The sequence below is a fragment of the Sycon ciliatum genome, chromosome 4 (genome assembly GCF_964019385.1).
Source record: "Sycon ciliatum chromosome 4, ocSycCili1.1, whole genome shotgun sequence".
NCBI lineage: Eukaryota > Metazoa > Porifera > Calcarea > Leucosolenida > Sycettidae > Sycon > Sycon ciliatum.
The window spans coordinates 5,317,126-5,336,185 of record NC_088646.1 but is presented as its reverse complement, the minus strand read 5'-3'; the positions used below and the strand labels follow the sequence as shown (position 1 = coordinate 5,336,185).

The following is a 19,060-nucleotide window of genomic DNA, read 5'->3' as shown; positions in this document are numbered from 1 at the left end:
CCATTCCCGAATATAAATCAAACTACAGAAGGTCATCTTCAAGTCCAAAGCTGCTCTGGTTGGCAATGCGAGTGGTCGCTAGCGACAATGTGGTTGCCATTTTAGAGCCTGCTGTGAGCAGCACAGCTTCAAAGTGATAGTTACTCTTGTTCATTAATTAACAAGAGAGTGAGTTCCAAACAAGATACTTGCTTGAACTACAGTACCGTAGTTATAGAAGCTGATAAGTGACTAAAGGGGAGGAGGGTCACCGTAGAGCCGAGGCATGACTGACATACCTGCTGGTGCTCCGTACTGGAGTGAAACGGCTGGCCGTGTGAATGCAGTGACATGCCCGGTGATAGCTTCTCCAGCAGTGCCACTGGCAGCCGACCATGCACACCTTTGCACAATACAGACACACATGCAATTTCACGAGCACACACATACGCATGTGCACAAGCACCGCACACATGCATGCAAAACACACACACGTGAAGGTTATCGCCAGAACTTCTCTCTGCCAGCTCTCTTCCTTACATGATACAATTTGATCCAGGATCTTTAACTGACAGAGCACAAATTGATTCTCTCTAGAATGAATCACTGGATATGATTCTTAGCATTCAGTTCTTTCAGGAGCACAAGGAACATATCACTGGCCTTATAGTGCTGGTGTAATACCACTCACGGTTCTGTTGGCATAACTGTGCTATCGGTTTTCTACCCTCTCGTACGTCCTCCTCATGTTATCTGAGCTTTTTTATCCACTCCTAATACATACGCATGTTTTTACATCATCTGTTGGAAAGACTTTCTAGAATACATAACTACACACGAACACCAGTGTTTCCTGTCGAACACTTTGTGTGTTCTTGGGCACAAGTTACGTTGCTCAATTCGAGATCACACTCTGTTACAGTCTGAGGTCTGCTTTTTACGAATGACTGCTGCTAAGTGGGAAACCTTTCTGGGAGATTCAATCCTGCTAGTTCCATAACCAACACGCTCCCTCTAAGTTTAGAGTCACTACAAAATACTATACACTGATTGCAGACCGTGATTACTATTCAAATTGGAAAAGAGATGACATCATGTAAATGTCTTGTTGTGATTCTGTGCAAATCCTGAAAGCAATAAAGATTACACCCGGCTAAAGCTTTGCGATTTTCAGCACATCATCGGAAAGCTTTCCCTTACCTTCGTACTCCACCGTGTAAGCACCATTGGTGAGATCTACACCCGTTACCTGGACAATAGTGCCCGCCAGTAATGATAAGCCGTCTGGATACTGTTCAGTCGGGTTGAAGTCATCCAGTGCTATGTATAGCTGGTGGTTACTGCCACCACTGCCACCATCAATCAGTGCAGACTTGGTGGCCTGTGAATGCAAAATGCACAGCAAGGTTATGTAGGTACACAGAGCTAATCCTGATTGAAAAGGTCAGCCTGCATTCGAGCACTCTTGCTATGATGACATACATACATATACATACACATGCGTGCATGAATTGACATCTCAGAAGTACATCCATATTGTTGATATGTGCACACAGTACTGCATAGCACAGCGTGGGTACACGTTAGAGGCTAGTCGTGTACCTGTACACATACAACTAGTACTGCACAGCGCAGAGTGGCTGCATGGTTTACCGACTAGTGGCATACCTGTTGCATGACTGGCGTTGCTTGTTGACCCCTGCCCGCATGTCTACCACGTGGACTGAGCAGGTCTTGGCTTGAGGACGAGACACCGCTGTGCGTGGACGATGCAACGCTATGCGCGGGTGACTGTGGCCTGTGCTGCAGGGATGACACACTGCGGTGTGCTAGATGCCCGCGATGCGTGGCCGTGCGCGCTGGTGTAGCATGGCCCAGCACAGCAGAGTGGCTCATAGAGCGACTACCACCTGCCAGGGGTGTGTGCACAGCACCAGCAGGTCTATGTCTTGTTCCAGTGTTTAGTGCCGGTCTCTCTGATGCTTGTGCAGCTCCTCGTGTAGATGCTGACGGTGATCTCAGGTTTGGCAGTTCCGACTCTTCCACATCAGATCCAGTCAGTCGCCGCCTCTGCTCAGCCACGGTAGCAGGAGTGGTAGATGACGGTCGATCCCGAAGCAGCGGCGTGTCAACTGTTGAGCGCCGTGATGACTTCCTCGGCTGCTGCTGTACGCCAGGTGAAGAGCATGACGAAGAGTCGAGTAGCATAGACGAGTGATCGGCTGACATATTCATCAGGATGTTGCAGGAAAGCTTTGTTGTCAGTCGGGCTATCTCAGCCTCCAGCTGAAGAATCTTGTCCTCCTTGTCCTTGCACTCATCCGACAGCTCTCCCACCTTTTCCTGCAGCGTGAAGGAAAACAGTAGAGTCACCGATGCATGACATTGCAGGGCGTGGATCCAGACATTCTTTTAGCACCACCACAACTAACACTGTATGATTATCTCAACATGAAACTGTCGTACTACCAGCAGTACATAATTACTGTACCAAACACACACGCAAATACGTACGCACGCACACATGCACACACAAACCACACACGCATGCACACCCACCCACCCATATACACAAACGCGCACGCACACGCACACATGCAGACACACACACACACACGCACAAACACACGCACAAGGTTTCCAAGCCAAGCATGCCATGAGCAAACACCAGCACGTGACTACCTTCAACGAGACAGTTGTCGACATGCTGTTGATTGAGGTGTCACTGACTTGGAATGATCCACCATCGGAAGTGGCACTGGTGAGATCATCTGACGAGACTGCATTACGTCCTCGCTGTGAACACATGCAGAGAAATAAAACCGGGTAAGGAGTACCGGGTGAAAATACAGTATGCGTCCGGTGTCTACATGAGCGTTAGCATGCTAACGAGTTAGCAGCCAGCCCAGCGAGCTGGCCCGACCTGCGCGCATGCGCGAGTCACGTGGGCACGCGCCCTTCAAAATCCTGTACAATGTCTCTTGCATGTCATTGCTGTTTGGACGTTCGAGCGTGCAACTTGCGGAACATGTGTTCCCAAACAATTTCCTTCCGTTTAGACTTTCAAGCTTGCATTCTCGTATCTCTACGCTTCAAATTCAGACTTCAATATCGCCTGTTGGTGCCTGAAACAATGTCGTCGTCTACAGTGGAACGTCGACTGTGGACTTTCAGCTTGCGCCATCATCAGGTTTCCGGGGTGTTCTCAATCGCAGTATTCAATCCGGGACGTCACACAATAACTACCACTAACTTGGTAATGGTATGGTTGTTCCCGGTGACTGGTACCCCGCTGGAGCAAATGGAACGAGGAACAACTTCTGATGTACAAACTGTTTTCTGTATATGGCTAACCCCGGTGATCATGTTGCACACAATAGTCTCGCTAACATACCGCTTCCATTATCCTTGCCACAGTGACTTCCACTCCCTTGTGAGTCCTGAAACAGGTCATGATAAACAGAAAGCAGATCAGAAATTATTAGATCTCCCTGGTCTGAATTCAGAAATATGTTGAGCTCATAACAATGCAGAGTAGCGGCAGCTTGAGGATGATACTCGAGGAATTGCTGGTTTTGTCAAGTTAAGTTGGCAGGAAAGGCGCGCGCTTTCACAAAAAGAGCTGACAGTATCGCATCTAAGTACAAGGAAATCGCGTCAGCCCATCCAGGGCAGATTTACTATTGCATGGCGCGATGATGTGTTCCCCTACTAGAATCAAGCCAGGCTGCATACCATGATACATACATACACTAATGCTAGTCACTCTGCGCTCTGCTGATGACACCTAACACTAACAGGTTCAAAACAGATAACTGTCCGGAGATCGAGTACCAACGAACACGTAATGAATGCTTGAAGCCTTGGCTACAAAAGCTTCCAGCAGGACTTTAAAAGCTATCTAGCCCTATTCTGCATCTACACTTCGACTATGGACACATGGCGTGACGTCTTCAAGAGATGTACTTGGTAAGCATGTTGCATCCTCCCCCCCCCCCTCCCACACACACAACCGTGAGTTCATAATATCCGACATTCGATTTTTCTAAAACCATGCAAATTTTCTGCGCCGGTACCTATCTATAACGACTCTATTCAAGGTATTGTTTTTTCCGGAGTATAAGCCGGGGACTGGAGTATAAGCCGCACCCCCCTCCCCCATTTTTTGGCCACGAAATACAGACATCTATCCTATTTTATCATCCTTTTTTTGATCATCGGAGTATAAGCCGCACCTCCCCCCCCCCTTTTGGGGTGAATTTTGAGCGAGTGCGAGTGCATGCATATATGAAATGGTGAACCTAACATACCACCCGTACAGGTTTTACTGGACAATCGAAGTGATCTTGACTATGAGTAGTAGCACACTTACTGGAGTGCTGTCTCCAGTTCGCGCAGTCTTGCCTCCATGCCCTGTTCACCACTGCCTTCCACATTGGCAGTGTACTTCAACTCCAGGGACACTAATCTCCACAGCAACAGCAGCTGTATGAGGTCATGCACAGCAGAAAACATATCAGCTGATCACCATGAAAACAAATATCATGTAGATCCCGAACCCAAAATTGAAAATAGAAACATTCGTATCACAGCTGCGTTCAGCGCATACCTCGAAAAGAGCACCACTTCTCATTTTATTCAAACGTTGAGGGAGTTGCACAGGAAAATGGTCTGTAGACAAAAGTGGACTGTCAGCACCAGGACTGTCAACATCAGGACCATCAAATACCAGGGGCATTTACTAGAGGGCAGTGATGCTCAACCAGTAAGCCTTCATGTAGCTGTCATCCATTCTCACTTGCTTCACTCGTTAACTAAGCCCATCCGAAGTAAAACTTTGCAGGTGTGACCCACTTCCCTGACTATAGGCATCACACTACAGATCTCTTGACTTAGCCACGACGTATACACTGAGCTAGAGCATTGGACTGGTACATAGCTAGCCTGATCCGGCCTTGGTATAGTGTGTATTCTACAGGCACACGCCAGCCAGCCTGTCCGAAGCTAGTGTCAAGATTCAACGCACATACCTCGGAGTTGAGAGCTTCATTGGTCTTGGCAAGGGAATCCTTTTGACGTGTTAAGTGTTCAATCACCACCTTGCTGGTCTGAAAGGTCCAGAAGATATTGCACAGACGAAATTTCATGCTAAGCAATTCCATGGCAATGGTACGTATACAGAAGAACCTTGACTACCGGTCACAACGCTCAATGCACGGCGTGCAGAGCTTAGCATGAAACTCGTGAGTAGAGACATTTAATCACTTTTTGTTCCACCGGATTTTCGTTTGCAATGATAAATATATGTAGCTTCTTACCAACTCATCCAACAAATTCTACACGTATATGCGCCATTTTTATTGCTTGCCATCAACAACAAAAAATTGAGACCATAGCCCCAGTGAAAAGGGCCAACAGCACACATCAAGCTACATCATCACATGGCCAGCAATCGAGGACATCTGAGAGTTGTAATTTTTGTACTCCTCCGAGGTATGATTTTTGGCGTGCTGGGCCAAGCACAAGGAAGCCATCTGCCAAAAAAGTGAAGAAAATGGTTGTTGTTTGATCCTTTGGTGTAAACTTTGTAGCTAGTCGAAGGAAGTTGCTGTTTGGAGTAGAAACGCTGAAATTGACTATTTTCTGCATGTACTCATGCATGTACTCATGTACTCAGGCATGCAGTCTCACTCGTATTTTAGCTCTTTTCCTGGAATGGAGGCTGCTCTGCGCCCCTTGGTGAACATTTCCAGCGCTCGTGGAGCAGCTGAAAAGGACCACTGGTATGTCTGGTTCCTGGTTTGAAAGTGGAGAGTCGACTTTTGTGCCCTGAAAAAGGAGGAGAGAGTGATAAAGGTACGTCTGTAGCTTATTTTGAGTGCTCCTCGTACAATTTTGATCGTGATAGAAACTCTCAGACCAAAGTCAGCGCGAAGATAGCCGTACAGTTTTCCTGTGGATTTTTTGGTTGTTTCGTCTCGTATCTATGTCAGTATCGTGATAGTGAAGTGGAGAGGGTGATTATCTTCCTCTGGGCTTCGTTCGGCCGACTTTGCTTCGTCCTCGTTGAAAAGTGATGCTGAAAAAAAGGTCGATTAGCATAATTATGTTGATTTTGAATGTACTTGATGACACGCGATTGCTGGCTATGTGTATGTGGGAAAGTGATGTGGGCTCTGCACCAAACAGAAATCAGCCACCATATTACTCATGAAGGATGGAGAATTTACGCCATGAAGCTTTTCTGAGGAGGATGTTCAATGAAAAGAACGGGCTTCATCTTTACCTCGAGCTCTTGTGTTAGCTGTGTTGCCTCCTTGCTGCTGCTGCCACTGCCACTGCGAGCTGCCCGCTCTGCCTGCATGTACAGGATAGCCATAGTGTCATAAGAGGGGCATCAAAGGAGTTTTGAAGTGGCGGAATAAGTTCATACCTTCCCCATAATGTTTTTGGGGAAATCCAATTTAGGAAAGAATTTTGTCCAAATTTTGGTGAAATCTTACAGTATTGGCAGGGTGCAGAACCCATCCAGGAAGCATGTGTATAGAAGTAGTGCTAGGTTGACAATCATTTTCATACTGCTCCAGTTTGTAGAACTGCCATATGTGATCATGGATTACACAGTCGACCAACATTTCTACACCTGTCAAGCATGGACCAGACAAACCATTCTGAATGAACAGTGGAGCCGGCGGGAGTGGCTGGCCTGGTATCCTTGCCTGGGTGTCCCTGATGCGCCGGGTTGCGGGGTGGATGGTCTTTTAACCAGGTCCATCACACAACCCTACAGGAGAGGAATGCTTGAAGTTATACCCAAAATAGATGACAGCACTGGATGAGCATGTGACCATCATTTTCTCGGTAGGCACACCAAGTGTAGTACATAGAGACGACTATAATTATACTAAGTATTGCGTACTCTCATGCACACGTACGCAATGTAAAGGGTGATATCACTACTTCTACATGTAGATGCGTCCTTTCCGGAGCTACTCTTGCACCGGCCCTCTCTCACAGTCGCGGCAATGGCACACAACCAACATCATCGTAATTCTTTAGGATGCTGACTGGTACAACTTTGAAGAAGCTGCGCACTTACCTTTGTCTTGACATTGGCATACTGTATTTCCAGTGTTTGTTGTTGCAGCCATGACAGAACACACATGCATGAACAAACACAGAGACGAACACCCGTCACAATCAGCCCAAACTGCACAGTATAGTACATAGAATATGTATGTAGTGGAGCTCAAACTCTCTGCAGGACAGACCAAATTCACAAAAAATGGAAAATTGGAGATAAGGAGAGGCTAACATGTACACTGTCATTACACTTGGTCCTTCCTTCGTTTTTCTCCTTCAACTCCGAGTCTGTCAATGATTTATAGGGAATGTTTTTATTCAGCAGTCCTACAAGCACCCATTTACATCTTGCTATCGGGGTGATTTTCGGTCATTCTTACATCTTGCTTCAGCCCTTCGTGGATACGTTCTAGAGCTTCCAGCTTCATGGCGGCCGTCTGCAAGCTTGTCGACTCGCTCTGCACATGGACGTAGACAGACAAGCAATGCAACTAACATGGTGTTTATAACACGACACAGCACCCTTCTCTCTACACTCTAGCCTCGAGCATACAGGGAGAGCAAATTTTGAACTTAAAAGGAGTGAAATCACCATGCTGCATTTACCCTGCAAAGTCAAAACAATATTGATAAATCATGCAGTAGAGAACAGTTTTCTACACGATTTCCGCAAAACTAGAAAAAGCACCCAGAACGGTCACAAAACTGCATCAGAGTCCTGTGATGGTAGCAAGTGTGCTCATAATGCTCCTGCTCCTTACACAACCATCATGTGGTCTGTAGTACAGAATAGACCCATTATCATGTTCTAATCTCTAACCTGACTCATCTCAAGTCGGCTGGTCAAACGCTGGCACTGGGCTTTCATGATAGCTACTTCTTGTTGATTCTCCTCCAGCTGCACCCCCAAACACACACACACACACACACTCACACACACACACACACACACACACACACACACACACACAAGCGTATACACACATACATGTACGAGCATGCACACAGACACGCACACGCACCCGCGCCCACGCAAGCACATACACATCAATTCTGACAGTGTGAGAATATAAGGCTGGGAGGTTTTTGTGCATTATGATCATCAGCAAAGCACCGTTGATCATCAGCCATGGCCACTGATCCCTGCACTCACTTCACAGTCTCCTAGCAGGTGACTGAAGAAGTTCCATGTTGATCAATCTCCTAAGACATTTACATGTATTTAGGAGACAAACCCAAGTTATAACAGAATAGCCGTACCTCTTGCACGGCCGCCAGGTGTTCTTCATTCTATAGTCACGGGACACGGAATGTGTTTTTAAACACACGACACACAACAGACAAACACATACACACAACAGACAAACACAGACACACATGTTAGCAGGGTCGTAACGTTGTGTTAGAAGATGCTAAGCAAATTAAGCACCCCCCCCCCCCCCCCACACACACAAAGTCCGATTCATCATCTCGATGTTATAGAACACTACTAAATTACAAGGCTGCTATCCGGGATGGGAAGACGACTACATGATATGCATGCACGTCAAATTGCATTATGCAGGCCATGGTTGTTCCTATGATGTTCTCACTGTAACTCTTGCTTCGATTACTCAGTATAACATGCAACAGGTATGCATAGCACCTTACCCTGCTTCTTAGCTGCAGTTGCAGATCCTCTACTTCATCATTCCTTGTCTTGAGCATCTCCTGCAGCACGTCCACTGCCATAGAGCCCTGTGCACCGCCAATGCCAGCCGAGCCGAGGCCTGGTGACGGCGGTGACGGTGATGGTAGCGATGGAACTTTGCTCGCCATGATCTGCTTCTCCTTTGCCGCGCTCAGTCTTTGCTTGATGGCACCGAGCGGGGTCCCCGTGCATGTCTCCAGGCTTGTCAGTACAGCAGAGAGGTGCTCCAATGGTAGACCTGGTGTGAGCAGCTCTTGCAATGTGGTGATGCCGCGCTTCACGCCCACTGTGTCATTCTCCTGCATGCACCGACAACACATACACAAGGCTGAGTTCGTAGGCTTGTCCGTAAGGAGCCCATGAATGCATACAGATACGGACAATATCCACAAGGACAAAATCCACTGGGACAATTCTCCATAAGGACCCGGCATTGCGTAGGCAAGCACCAGGGTACCCAACGTTCAGCGAACAGACTGAAAGTAAAACACATATCACTTAGTCATGTATACCCAGCCAATTATTTGACTACGGCGAGACTGACATGCCCGGCAACCAACTCAGTGCGCCCTCCCCCCCTTCTCTCTCCAACACGCGCCGATACTTTATCTCTCATCACCTGACACTGCATTCTCTAGCAACTACAACATTACACAGCATAACTAAGATTCTGTCCATACTTGCACAGTTTGCACTTACCACACTGGCATGGCAAAGCTGCATCATCACATCCATGATTCCAACCCGCTCCCGCAGTAAGGCTTCGACCTGAGGCATGAGATCCATGGACACCTGGACGGTTTAGACAAGGTACCACACAGACAAACTCGTCCATCATGATCAGGCACTTCCTTCTACTAAGCAACACCAGTGATGGCACCAGCACACACAAAAACACACACACACACACTCTCTCTCTCTCACACACACACACACACACGCAAGCGCGCGCGCGCACACACACACACACACACACACACATATACACACACACACTTGTGTGTGTGTGTGTGTGTGTGTGTGTGTGTGTGTGTGTGTGTGTGTGTGTGTGTGTGTGTGTGTGTGTGTGTGTGTGTGTGTGTGTGTGTGTGCGTTCTCTAGTGCACCACAGCGTGACCCAGTTGAGCTTGGTTTTCCGTTCACATTGGACCCTGATTGAATGAATAGGCCAGATCACAAGCAATCGCTTGAAACACAAGTGTACTACTCTATGATCAAAACTTTTAAATTACTCCACTAGAGTGCATAGTAGCGGTCCTGTAATTGACAAGAACGCAATCTGTTTCATCACGCCAGCCTCATGGTAATTAGCAAATAGCAATACTGCTACGCTACTGTCATGTTACTACCGTAGCCACAGCAATTCAAAACCACCATACAAGAAAAGTTGATTTACTATTCTATCAACAAATCATTACGAGAGCAGCAATAGTCTGCAGCCATACCAGAGAGCTGATAGACTCCAGCTTATGAGATGCCTGTCGGTGTTCGTTGGAAGCGGCTCGCAATGCCTGTGCCGGAGGAAATGAACACAACCCGGCAGAGTGTTGCTTTATTGGCAAAAGTATACCTTTTAGGGCCAATAGAACAGAAAGTGCACCTGATGGGCACCCAAATAGCTGCATTATTCATAAGTGTACTAGAGTTGGCTGTACCTGCCAAATGTGGGACAAGTTGCCCTGAAAAAAGGCCGCAGCCATGTTTCATCCATAGTTGGTGCCGTCAACACAATTCACACTCATCCATGATTCAATGTTCCGATGTCTCTGGCTATACCCAGGTTTCACGGTGGTACTGATCATCCTTAGCAGCATTCAATCAACACCTTGCCGGGCAGGCAAATAGTGTGGCTGTTATACTGTAGTATAATAGTGCTGATCATGAGTCACAGCAGTTCCAGTGCACATGATAACTTCCAGTGGAACCCCGAGTCCGAATACCCCCACGGGCAGCAGGAAAATACTGAACTACAGTTGTGGCAAGTGAAATCCGACACTTGGCATAAGGGACTGCACCGTGCATCCTGCAGCCTCTGCAGCCCTGCATGCATACGTACAGTACATGTGCTGCATACAACTTTATCTGTCTGATGACAGAACTCGTACTCAGCACAGTCAAGGTTCAAAAGGTGCTGGCAAAATTTTAAAAAGGAATGGGAATTGGATACCAATACTCCTTATGTGTACCATATTTGTGAACTGTGTGTATCTAAGCTGTGACCTTTCGACCTGTTTGGGATGCATGCGGCTCTATAGTACAAATTAGGTGCAGTGCATTACATCATTGATGTCCATTTGAGGCGCTGTCCCCTATGGCAAGTGTCGGATTTCACTTGCCACAACTGTAGTTAGTATCCGAGGTCTTTCTTATCCAAACATGCTTCAGTGTAGAGTGGTGCACCCATGCTCTGAACAATGTCCGTACTAAGCAAGTGTACGGTACAGCTTATCAGAGTACGTACTAGATGAATTCCACTGTACTCCTCATTCAGGTTGGTGTAGATAATAGTAGAGATAGCATACTCACAGCTAGTTCAGCTTCATGCACCTTTGCCCTTCTCTCCACTGCCTTCTTGTCAGACTCGACAGACTGAAGTTGGGCCTGGAGGCACAGAAAGACAGTCAATCAGATATAGAAGAGTGTGAGGGGCTGGGGGGAGGGGGGGGGGGGGGGGAAGCATAGCTGATTTGCTCAACATGGGTTTCCTCTTCCCCAAATCAATACAACAATTGTGGCGCCCACCATCATACCTTCATCTGCTGAACGTCTCTGTTAGCTTGCTCCACATCCTGAGTAAAAGCCCGCTCCGTCTGCTCAAGATGCTTCTGCAGCTGCTCCTGGAAGCATGAAACGGCAGACACCAAAAAGAAAAGCAGTTCAAAACTGCATGTGTAACTCTGTAGATTGACCATTGGAAGGAAACGCGCAAGTTCAAGTGTGCCGGAACCCAAGTTTGAACCATGCCTTAGTGTCCTCTTGGAGGAGCATTTAAAAGTGGCAGGGAGAGTGCAAGACACACAATATCCAAAGGTATATATCTTCTGTTGTAGATGCAGAACAAGCCAGGTGGGTGACATGTTTGGGACAAACGGATCCAGGCACCGTACAATGAAGAATAGAGGTTGCTCCGTACTTATCACTAAAACCGGTGATGGCTGTGTTATGTACAGAAAGACAATCAGGGTCAGAATGCTAGCGTTTCCATTTGAAATCCACACTCATTCGTGGTGCAATGTTCTGGTGTCTCTGGCTATACCCAGGTTTCACGCTGGTATTGAGCATCCTTAGCAGCATTCATTCAATTGGCTCCATACCGGATAAGGAAGTCAGACAATTAGTATCGCTGCTATACTGTAGTATAATGCTGATGATGATGATGATGATGACAGAACAAAGGCATCCGGTTCGGCTGGTCTGGCATTGACTGGACCTTATTTTGAAAAAAGGTTGAGCCAGCCAGTTCGTGAAAAAACTGGGTTCTTCATAATGTCCATTTCTGGTTAAGTACCCCATTTGGCCGGACCACCTGAAACCCTAGGGCTATGGCCCTGGAGGATCATTAGGTACAGCAGTTCTATTGGCCATTGGACACTGCATGTACTTCTCATTGGTCGGTCAAAGTAAAAGCAAATTACATACTCACAGTAAGCTCAGCTTCATGCACCTCTGCCTTTCTCTCCACGTCCTTCTTGTCAGACTGGGCAGACTCAAGTTGGGCCTGCAGCCATAGAAAGACAATCAATCAGATATAAAAGTGTGCGGGAGTGGAGGGGGGCGGCGGGGGCATGGCTAATTTGCACAACACAGGTTTCCTTGTCCTACACACAACGCAACAGCTGTGATCACCGTTATCGTATATTCATCTGGCGGATATTCCTGTTAGCTTGCTCCACAGGGGTGGGGATACCTGATGTGCTGAACATTGGTTTCCTCTTCCCCAAATCAATACAAACATTGTGGTGACCGCTCTCATACCAGCAGCTTAAGAACGTCTCTACTAGCTTGCTCCACATCCCGAGTCAGTGATCGTTCCTTCTGCTCAAAATGTTTCTGCAGCTGCTCCTGATAGCACAAGTATAGGAGACACCAAAAAAAAACATTTCAAAACTGCATGTGTAGCTCTGTAGATTTAACAGCTGTGATAGAAGAGAAAGTTAAAGTGTGCAGGAACCAATTATTAACTATCCCATAATATCCTCTCGGAGCGGCGATCTAAAAGTGGCAGGGAGAGGACACAAAATCCATTGACTTTCCGACCCGAATATTGATTCTATACTCTGTAGTAGATTCAGGATGTACCGTACACGGTGTTGTGGACAAACAGATCAGCCATTGTAAAGTGTAAGAATAGAGAGATGCACCAAAGATCACTCAAGATTTACCGAAGACGGCACACCGAGTCAACGCTACTATCAAGGGAATAACACAGTGAGACCAACCAATCCAAGCCGACCGTGTAGTACAGACCGCTCGAGGGACCGAACAAATATGGTCTCTTTCTTCAGGTAGCCTCCTTGTCCAGGGTCATTTGGCCGGGAAATAACATCCCTTCGCCATAGTTATAATGGTCTTCTTGGACAGGTGGCTACCTTATCAGAGTGGTCATCTTGACAGATTTAACTATACATTGCGTATGGGGTTTTCTACCTTACCAACATCTCTGCATTCTCCCGACCGCCGGCCACTTGGGCATCGTGTAGCTTGGCCTGGAGGCCCAGGACCTGCTTCTGTGCTTTTCTCTTGTCACTCTGGGAGAGTAGGACACCGGACATAGAGCACACAGCACAGTTACGAGTAGGACGCCACCCTACGACAGTGCACGGTGAACACCCGCGCTACAACTTACATCATGCTCAATGCATAACAGGTAATACAAATTTTAACATCATGGTGATCATGGTGATTCGGAGCAAACAAAACACATCCTATGTTGCTGCTGGCTGGGTGTCTCTGCCTCACAAGTGCACCGCCTATGGCAATGCGGAAACGTGAACTTTTATCGTTCGCATACGGACTTGATAAAGAGATGACTGTCTCTGACAAGTAGACTGGTTTGCTGGTGTAATATTGGTACCGGTACAGGTGCTAAGGTACTAGGCAAAACAATACACCAACTATTGCGTATAGTCAAAGGAGGCCACAGTAGCCTAGAGATCATACCTCCGAGACCTCGAGCTCCTGCAGCAGATCCTGCACAAAGACCAGAAGGATTGATAAGGTATGCACATAGAAAGCAAGTGATGGTGATTTCAAGTGGACTCCACCGTAACCATGAGCACGAGTTTCCCATACTTGAAGAATAGTTTCGTTCTAATTTGAAATGGTGCCATCTTCATGCAGCCAGGTCATGTGACATGGTTGACCAGGGTAATGAGCACTGCACAGGACACTGCAAGGTCATGACTGTGAAGTGTACGGGAAGTGTTCGGGATATGGTATTGCGTTGCCAAGGTGACTCTCACCTGAACCTGCCGATCCCTCTCTTCCACTTCCTCCTTCAGTTCTGCAACAGCACTATTCAACTGTGTAGACTTCTGTAGGAGTGAGAGCACAGCATCCACACGTCATGCATACATTATCACCCCTACTAGGCCCTAGCTACTGAGAACTAGTACAGGTGATAATACTAACGATTATGGTTGTATGCTACTTCCCTATTCTGTTTCTTAAATTTCTAAAACAAAGCAATTTAGATGATCGAGGTCATGATAAAACCATCATCGGCCTCAAAAACGGTCTCTTAAAGGGGAATATACGCCTCGTAAAAGACATCGGCTTTGCTTGGATACTTTACTCAGTATGGGTATTTCTCCATATCATGACACCTCATTCATAGTCAATAATAAAATGCATGTACAGTGAAGCTCGGTTATAACGACATTGGTTATAACGACAAAAAATCCATGGTAGCAGCAATTTTGTATTGAATTGTGTACAAAAAAGATCGGTTGCAACGACAACTCGAATAACGACAAATCGAGAATAACGACCGATTTGTCATGCACCGTAGTGTGAAAATGGGTCAAAATAGCGACATTCTCACGACTGCGACGTACGTACGATCGATTCTGGCTTTCACAGCTGCCGCGGGCCGGGTGCACAAGATCTAATCGTACAGTGCAGTCTAGCGTACATCGACTGTACACTGCACTGCACTGCACTGCACACTCGTACACGCCTGGAAACTTCGAAGGAGTGTCGACATGTCCTGATCTACTGACGGTAAAATACGTATACTGTGTACAGGTGTAGTGCGCACTTACCCTCCGTACCTTCCGTATCGTCTGCGACGGATTTTCGCAACATTATTCTTTCTCCGAGAAATCACTTTCTCAGTTGTCGTTGGACCAAAGACTTGGAAGTTCGAGATGTCTCGCCCTGTCTCTGTTGGAAAGCGAAAGCGCTTCTCCTACGCGGAAAAGTGCGCCATTCTGCAGGAGCTGGACAAAGGTGCAAAGCAGACATTCGTTCAAGAAAAGTATGGAGTCGCGCACGGTACTCTCGCTGGCTTCATCAAGAACCGAGAGGAGATTGTGGCCAAAGTGAAGAAAGCGACGTCAATGGATGCCAAGAGCTCTAGGCAGTCGAGTTTTCCTGAGTTGGACGAAGCGCTCCTTGTGTTCAGTTGAAAAAGCACCATTGTGCAGAAAATTAATTTTGCCGCGTTTTGGTATGCATATTGTGTTGGAAATCTCAAGATCGGATATAGTGACAGATCGCAAATAAGGACTTTTTTGGCGTTCCATCTCGGGTGTCGTTATAACCAAGCTTCACTGTATGTGTATATGCCTTGACAAAAATGTCCACAGCACACAACGTACGTCCTCCGAGGTCTGCAGCTCATCGAGACTAGTTTGAAGAGCGTCGTCCTTAGCTGCTTCCTGTCGAGTCATTGCATGCTAAGAACAGAGAAAGCAAGAGCAGTGACTACACACGACATGTATATACATACACTACTACAAGCTATACACAAAGGTATGCACTCTGGTGTCAATCTAAGTCTAGATCTGAAGATCTTCTGGCTCAGTTGCTGACTCTGACTATGATTGCCTCTGGGACTATGACTGCCTATTTGGGCTGTGATTGCGGGCTACGATTGGCTATGCGCTATGATTGCCTGTGGGGGCTTTGATTGCCTATATGGGCTATGACTGCCTATAAGGGGCTATGACTGCCTATAGGGGCTATGATCGCCTATATGAACTATGATTGCCTATATGGGCTGTGGTGGCCTATACGGGCTGTGATTGACTATAGGGACTACGGTTGCCTATGGCTATGCTCACTTATAGGGGCTGTGATTGCCTATAGGGGCTATGATTTCCTACAGGGGTTGTCATTGCCTATAGGGGTATAATTGCCTATATGGGTTACATACACCATAGCTCAGTAGCATCGCTGGCTACAAGCGAGGGTCCCTGGTTCGAGTCCTGGCGGCGATAGTCAGTTTTTTTTCTTCAGACTTTTCCTGTTTGCGTCTTTCCCTCAAACCAGTGAATATTATGGGTTACGATGGCCTATAGGGCTATGGTTGCCTATAGGGGCTACAATTGCCTATGGTGCTATTATCGCCTATAGGGGCAATGGTTGGCGATATGGCCTATTTGCCTATAGGGGCCGGTGCTTGTCTATAGGGGCTATAATTGCCTATGGGGCATGATTGCCTACAGGGATATGAATGCCTACAGGGATATGATTGCCCACAGGGGCTATGAATTCCTACAGGGGCTGCGATTGCCTATAGGGGCTATGATTGCCTCTATCAGTATGCGCTAGGATTGCCTGCATGGGCTATGGTTGCCTATAGGGGCTATGATTGCCTATAAGGGCTACGGTTGCCTATAGGGGCTATGAAATGCCTATAGGGGCTGTGATTGGCTATATGGGCTATGGTTGTCTATGGCCTGGGGCGTGATTGCCTATGGGGCGTGATTGCCTATGGGGGCGCGATTGCCTATACGGGCTGTGCTTACCTGTAGGGGCTATGTTTGCCTATAACAGTATGGGCCATGATTGCCTATAGGGGCTATGGCTGCCAATAGGGGTTATGATTGCCTAAAGGGGCTACACTTGCCTATAGCCTATAGGGGCTGCGGTTGCCTATAAGGGGCTATACTTCCCTATAGGGTTGATTGATCAGCGCTATATGCTCTTGAATTGAAGTGTGTAGCCACGTGGATTCTACGTCTCCACTTTGTCCTTGAAACGCTATATGGAGGTTTTGTGTAGTAGATGCACAATGATAATGAGTAAGTGATCAATAAGAACTTCCTAAAGGCGATCATGCTCATTACCTCTTTCATCTTCAGCGTCTCCTGAAGTGACTCGATCTGCTGCCGAGCTTCCAAAAGGTCCTGCAGGCCAAATCCATAAGACGTTGTATCAGAAACTTGTCAGAGACGTAAACAAGAATAGCATGACTAGCATCACTGTGGTTTCCTCACAGTACACTGTGCATGAGCCCACTAGCTAGCCCCCCCCCCCGGTCAAGAGGTTGATTGGCCACGTCGCTAAACCAAGTCACAGCCATTTCCCGGGGACTCGTGGGTTTGGCTTTCTTATCGAAACTGTCATATCCCCTGCTCGCATGCATGCCTGCGCCTAATGTTAGTGATCATGAGCCTGACGCAGCTTTACTTACAGTCTCCAACTGCTGAGTCTTCGCATCGGCCTCTTCCACAGCCTGCAGTCAACAGTCAATCAACACAACAGAACACACTGGAGAAAATAAGGACAACACCGCTCCATACAAGCATGAACACTAAGGCAGTACGGCAGCCAACTTGTTATGATCTATGATCAACGCGCAACTTGCCCAGTCAGGCGATAACACACTGCGTTTTGACAATGTGCGTCCACAAGCTTAACTCCATCACACAAACGTTGATAGCATAGTCTATCATTGGTGCACAAGAACCATCTTTCATCAGAGAAAAACAGAAAACGTATGCCTTCCATGGGCTAGCCATGGCAGACGAAGAACATAAGTCTGCAACATTGACGCTCACATGCACTTCTAGTACGCTTTACCTTCCAAGCCGTTTCCAAGCCTTCTGACAAAGTGGCCTTCGCCTCCATGAGCTCCGTGCATGTTGCGCTGAGAGTTGCAATCTCCTCACCGCCCATCTGGTGTGTTTCGACGGACTGACGAAGCTCTTCCTGTGCTGAACCCAAGTCCTCCTGGAGTTGAATGGCTCTGTCCTCGGCCGTCTGTACGGCTTGACGCAGGGCAGAGATGGCCTGCAGCACACACACCCACGCACACGCACACACACACACACACACACACACACACATACACACACTCACACACACACACACACACACACACACACACAAAACACAAAACACACACACAGGGCAGCAAGTAAAGCAATATTGGCACATCCTCGCTACCACCGGCTATGCAATTGCGTTTCGAAACAGTAGGTTGGGGAAATACAGTAAGTGTGACTGCACATGCTTACTAACGGTATCCTAACTGGCGTAATAACAACCCCGCCGTACAGAAACAGACTAACAGATGCGTTTCCAAGCATATTCTACACTTAATAAATTGTGTTGTGGGTGTTCCAGATCATGGGAAAAGACAGTAACGGCATTGAAGCCATAATTATTACCTCTTGCTGTTGTTGATAATCTGCCATCAGCTCCTCATATTCCTCTCTCTCCTTGTCGGACAGGGAGTGTTGGAAATGCAAAGCAAAGACCCGGCGCAAGTGCATATGCTCCTTCTCCAGCTGAGAGAAATCGGCTTCAAGCTCGTCCCTCTCAAACGCAGCCTATTTGCACACACAATGTAAGTGAGTGCAGGGAGAATGAAGGCATTGTGCAAACAGTACTGTCGGGCGCCGAAGAACGGAGTGCCGAAGAGCGATGTGTACACAGTGACTCGACTGCGTACAGACTGTAATACATGAAAATAGGAATGGTCTTACTAGGAGGCTGACCGCTAGCTTCATATGGCGTGGTACGACGGATGCGTAATCTAAACCTGACGTAACCCGACGCGACACTTTTTTACCTTCTCGCCTTGGTATGCATGGGCTTCATCTTGGCTGTATAGCGGCACCTTGGTCTTCTCACCTGTGCTGTGGTGTGAGCTCCCATTGACACTTCTTCCCTCCTTCGGAGCAAGAGGACTTACACCCTTTTGGCGGAATGCCCTGTATTATAAACTGCTCCTTTGTAGCTGGCACGGTATCATTGTTCAGTTACCTGATGATGGCCATGTGCCGAAACGTTGTTTAACGAGAGAGCTTGTAAGCTCAGGGCCCTGCGCTATGCTTTGTTGCCTAGCTCATGGTG

The 19,060-nt window shown here is 47.3% G+C and overlaps 1 protein-coding gene across 1 annotated transcript in view; it reads right to left on the bottom strand.

Moving 5' to 3' along the window:
- Positions 1-19,060, bottom strand: part of LOC135814069 (plectin-like) — a 36,739-nt gene that overhangs the window by 10,073 nt on the left and 7,606 nt on the right. The window contains exons 9-35 of the mRNA XM_065327129.1: positions 18,373-18,534; positions 17,783-17,992; positions 17,394-17,435; positions 17,047-17,106; positions 15,574-15,651; positions 14,215-14,286; positions 13,913-13,942; positions 13,405-13,500; positions 12,728-12,814; positions 12,396-12,470; positions 11,503-11,589; positions 11,279-11,353; positions 10,198-10,263; positions 9,452-9,544; positions 8,713-9,051; positions 8,323-8,352; positions 7,883-7,960; positions 7,443-7,520; positions 7,079-7,099; positions 6,266-6,337; positions 5,010-5,087; positions 4,352-4,464; positions 3,374-3,419; positions 2,662-2,775; positions 1,648-2,322; positions 1,180-1,360; positions 279-382 (exon numbers count right to left, since the gene is read on the bottom strand). Coding sequence (XP_065183201.1) covers positions 279-382; positions 1,180-1,360; positions 1,648-2,322; positions 2,662-2,775; positions 3,374-3,419; positions 4,352-4,464; positions 5,010-5,087; positions 6,266-6,337; positions 7,079-7,099; positions 7,443-7,520; positions 7,883-7,960; positions 8,323-8,352; positions 8,713-9,051; positions 9,452-9,544; positions 10,198-10,263; positions 11,279-11,353; positions 11,503-11,589; positions 12,396-12,470; positions 12,728-12,814; positions 13,405-13,500; positions 13,913-13,942; positions 14,215-14,286; positions 15,574-15,651; positions 17,047-17,106; positions 17,394-17,435; positions 17,783-17,992; positions 18,373-18,534 — 3,162 coding nt within the window. The remainder of the gene's footprint in view (positions 1-278; positions 383-1,179; positions 1,361-1,647; positions 2,323-2,661; positions 2,776-3,373; positions 3,420-4,351; positions 4,465-5,009; positions 5,088-6,265; positions 6,338-7,078; positions 7,100-7,442; positions 7,521-7,882; positions 7,961-8,322; positions 8,353-8,712; positions 9,052-9,451; positions 9,545-10,197; positions 10,264-11,278; positions 11,354-11,502; positions 11,590-12,395; positions 12,471-12,727; positions 12,815-13,404; positions 13,501-13,912; positions 13,943-14,214; positions 14,287-15,573; positions 15,652-17,046; positions 17,107-17,393; positions 17,436-17,782; positions 17,993-18,372; positions 18,535-19,060) is intronic.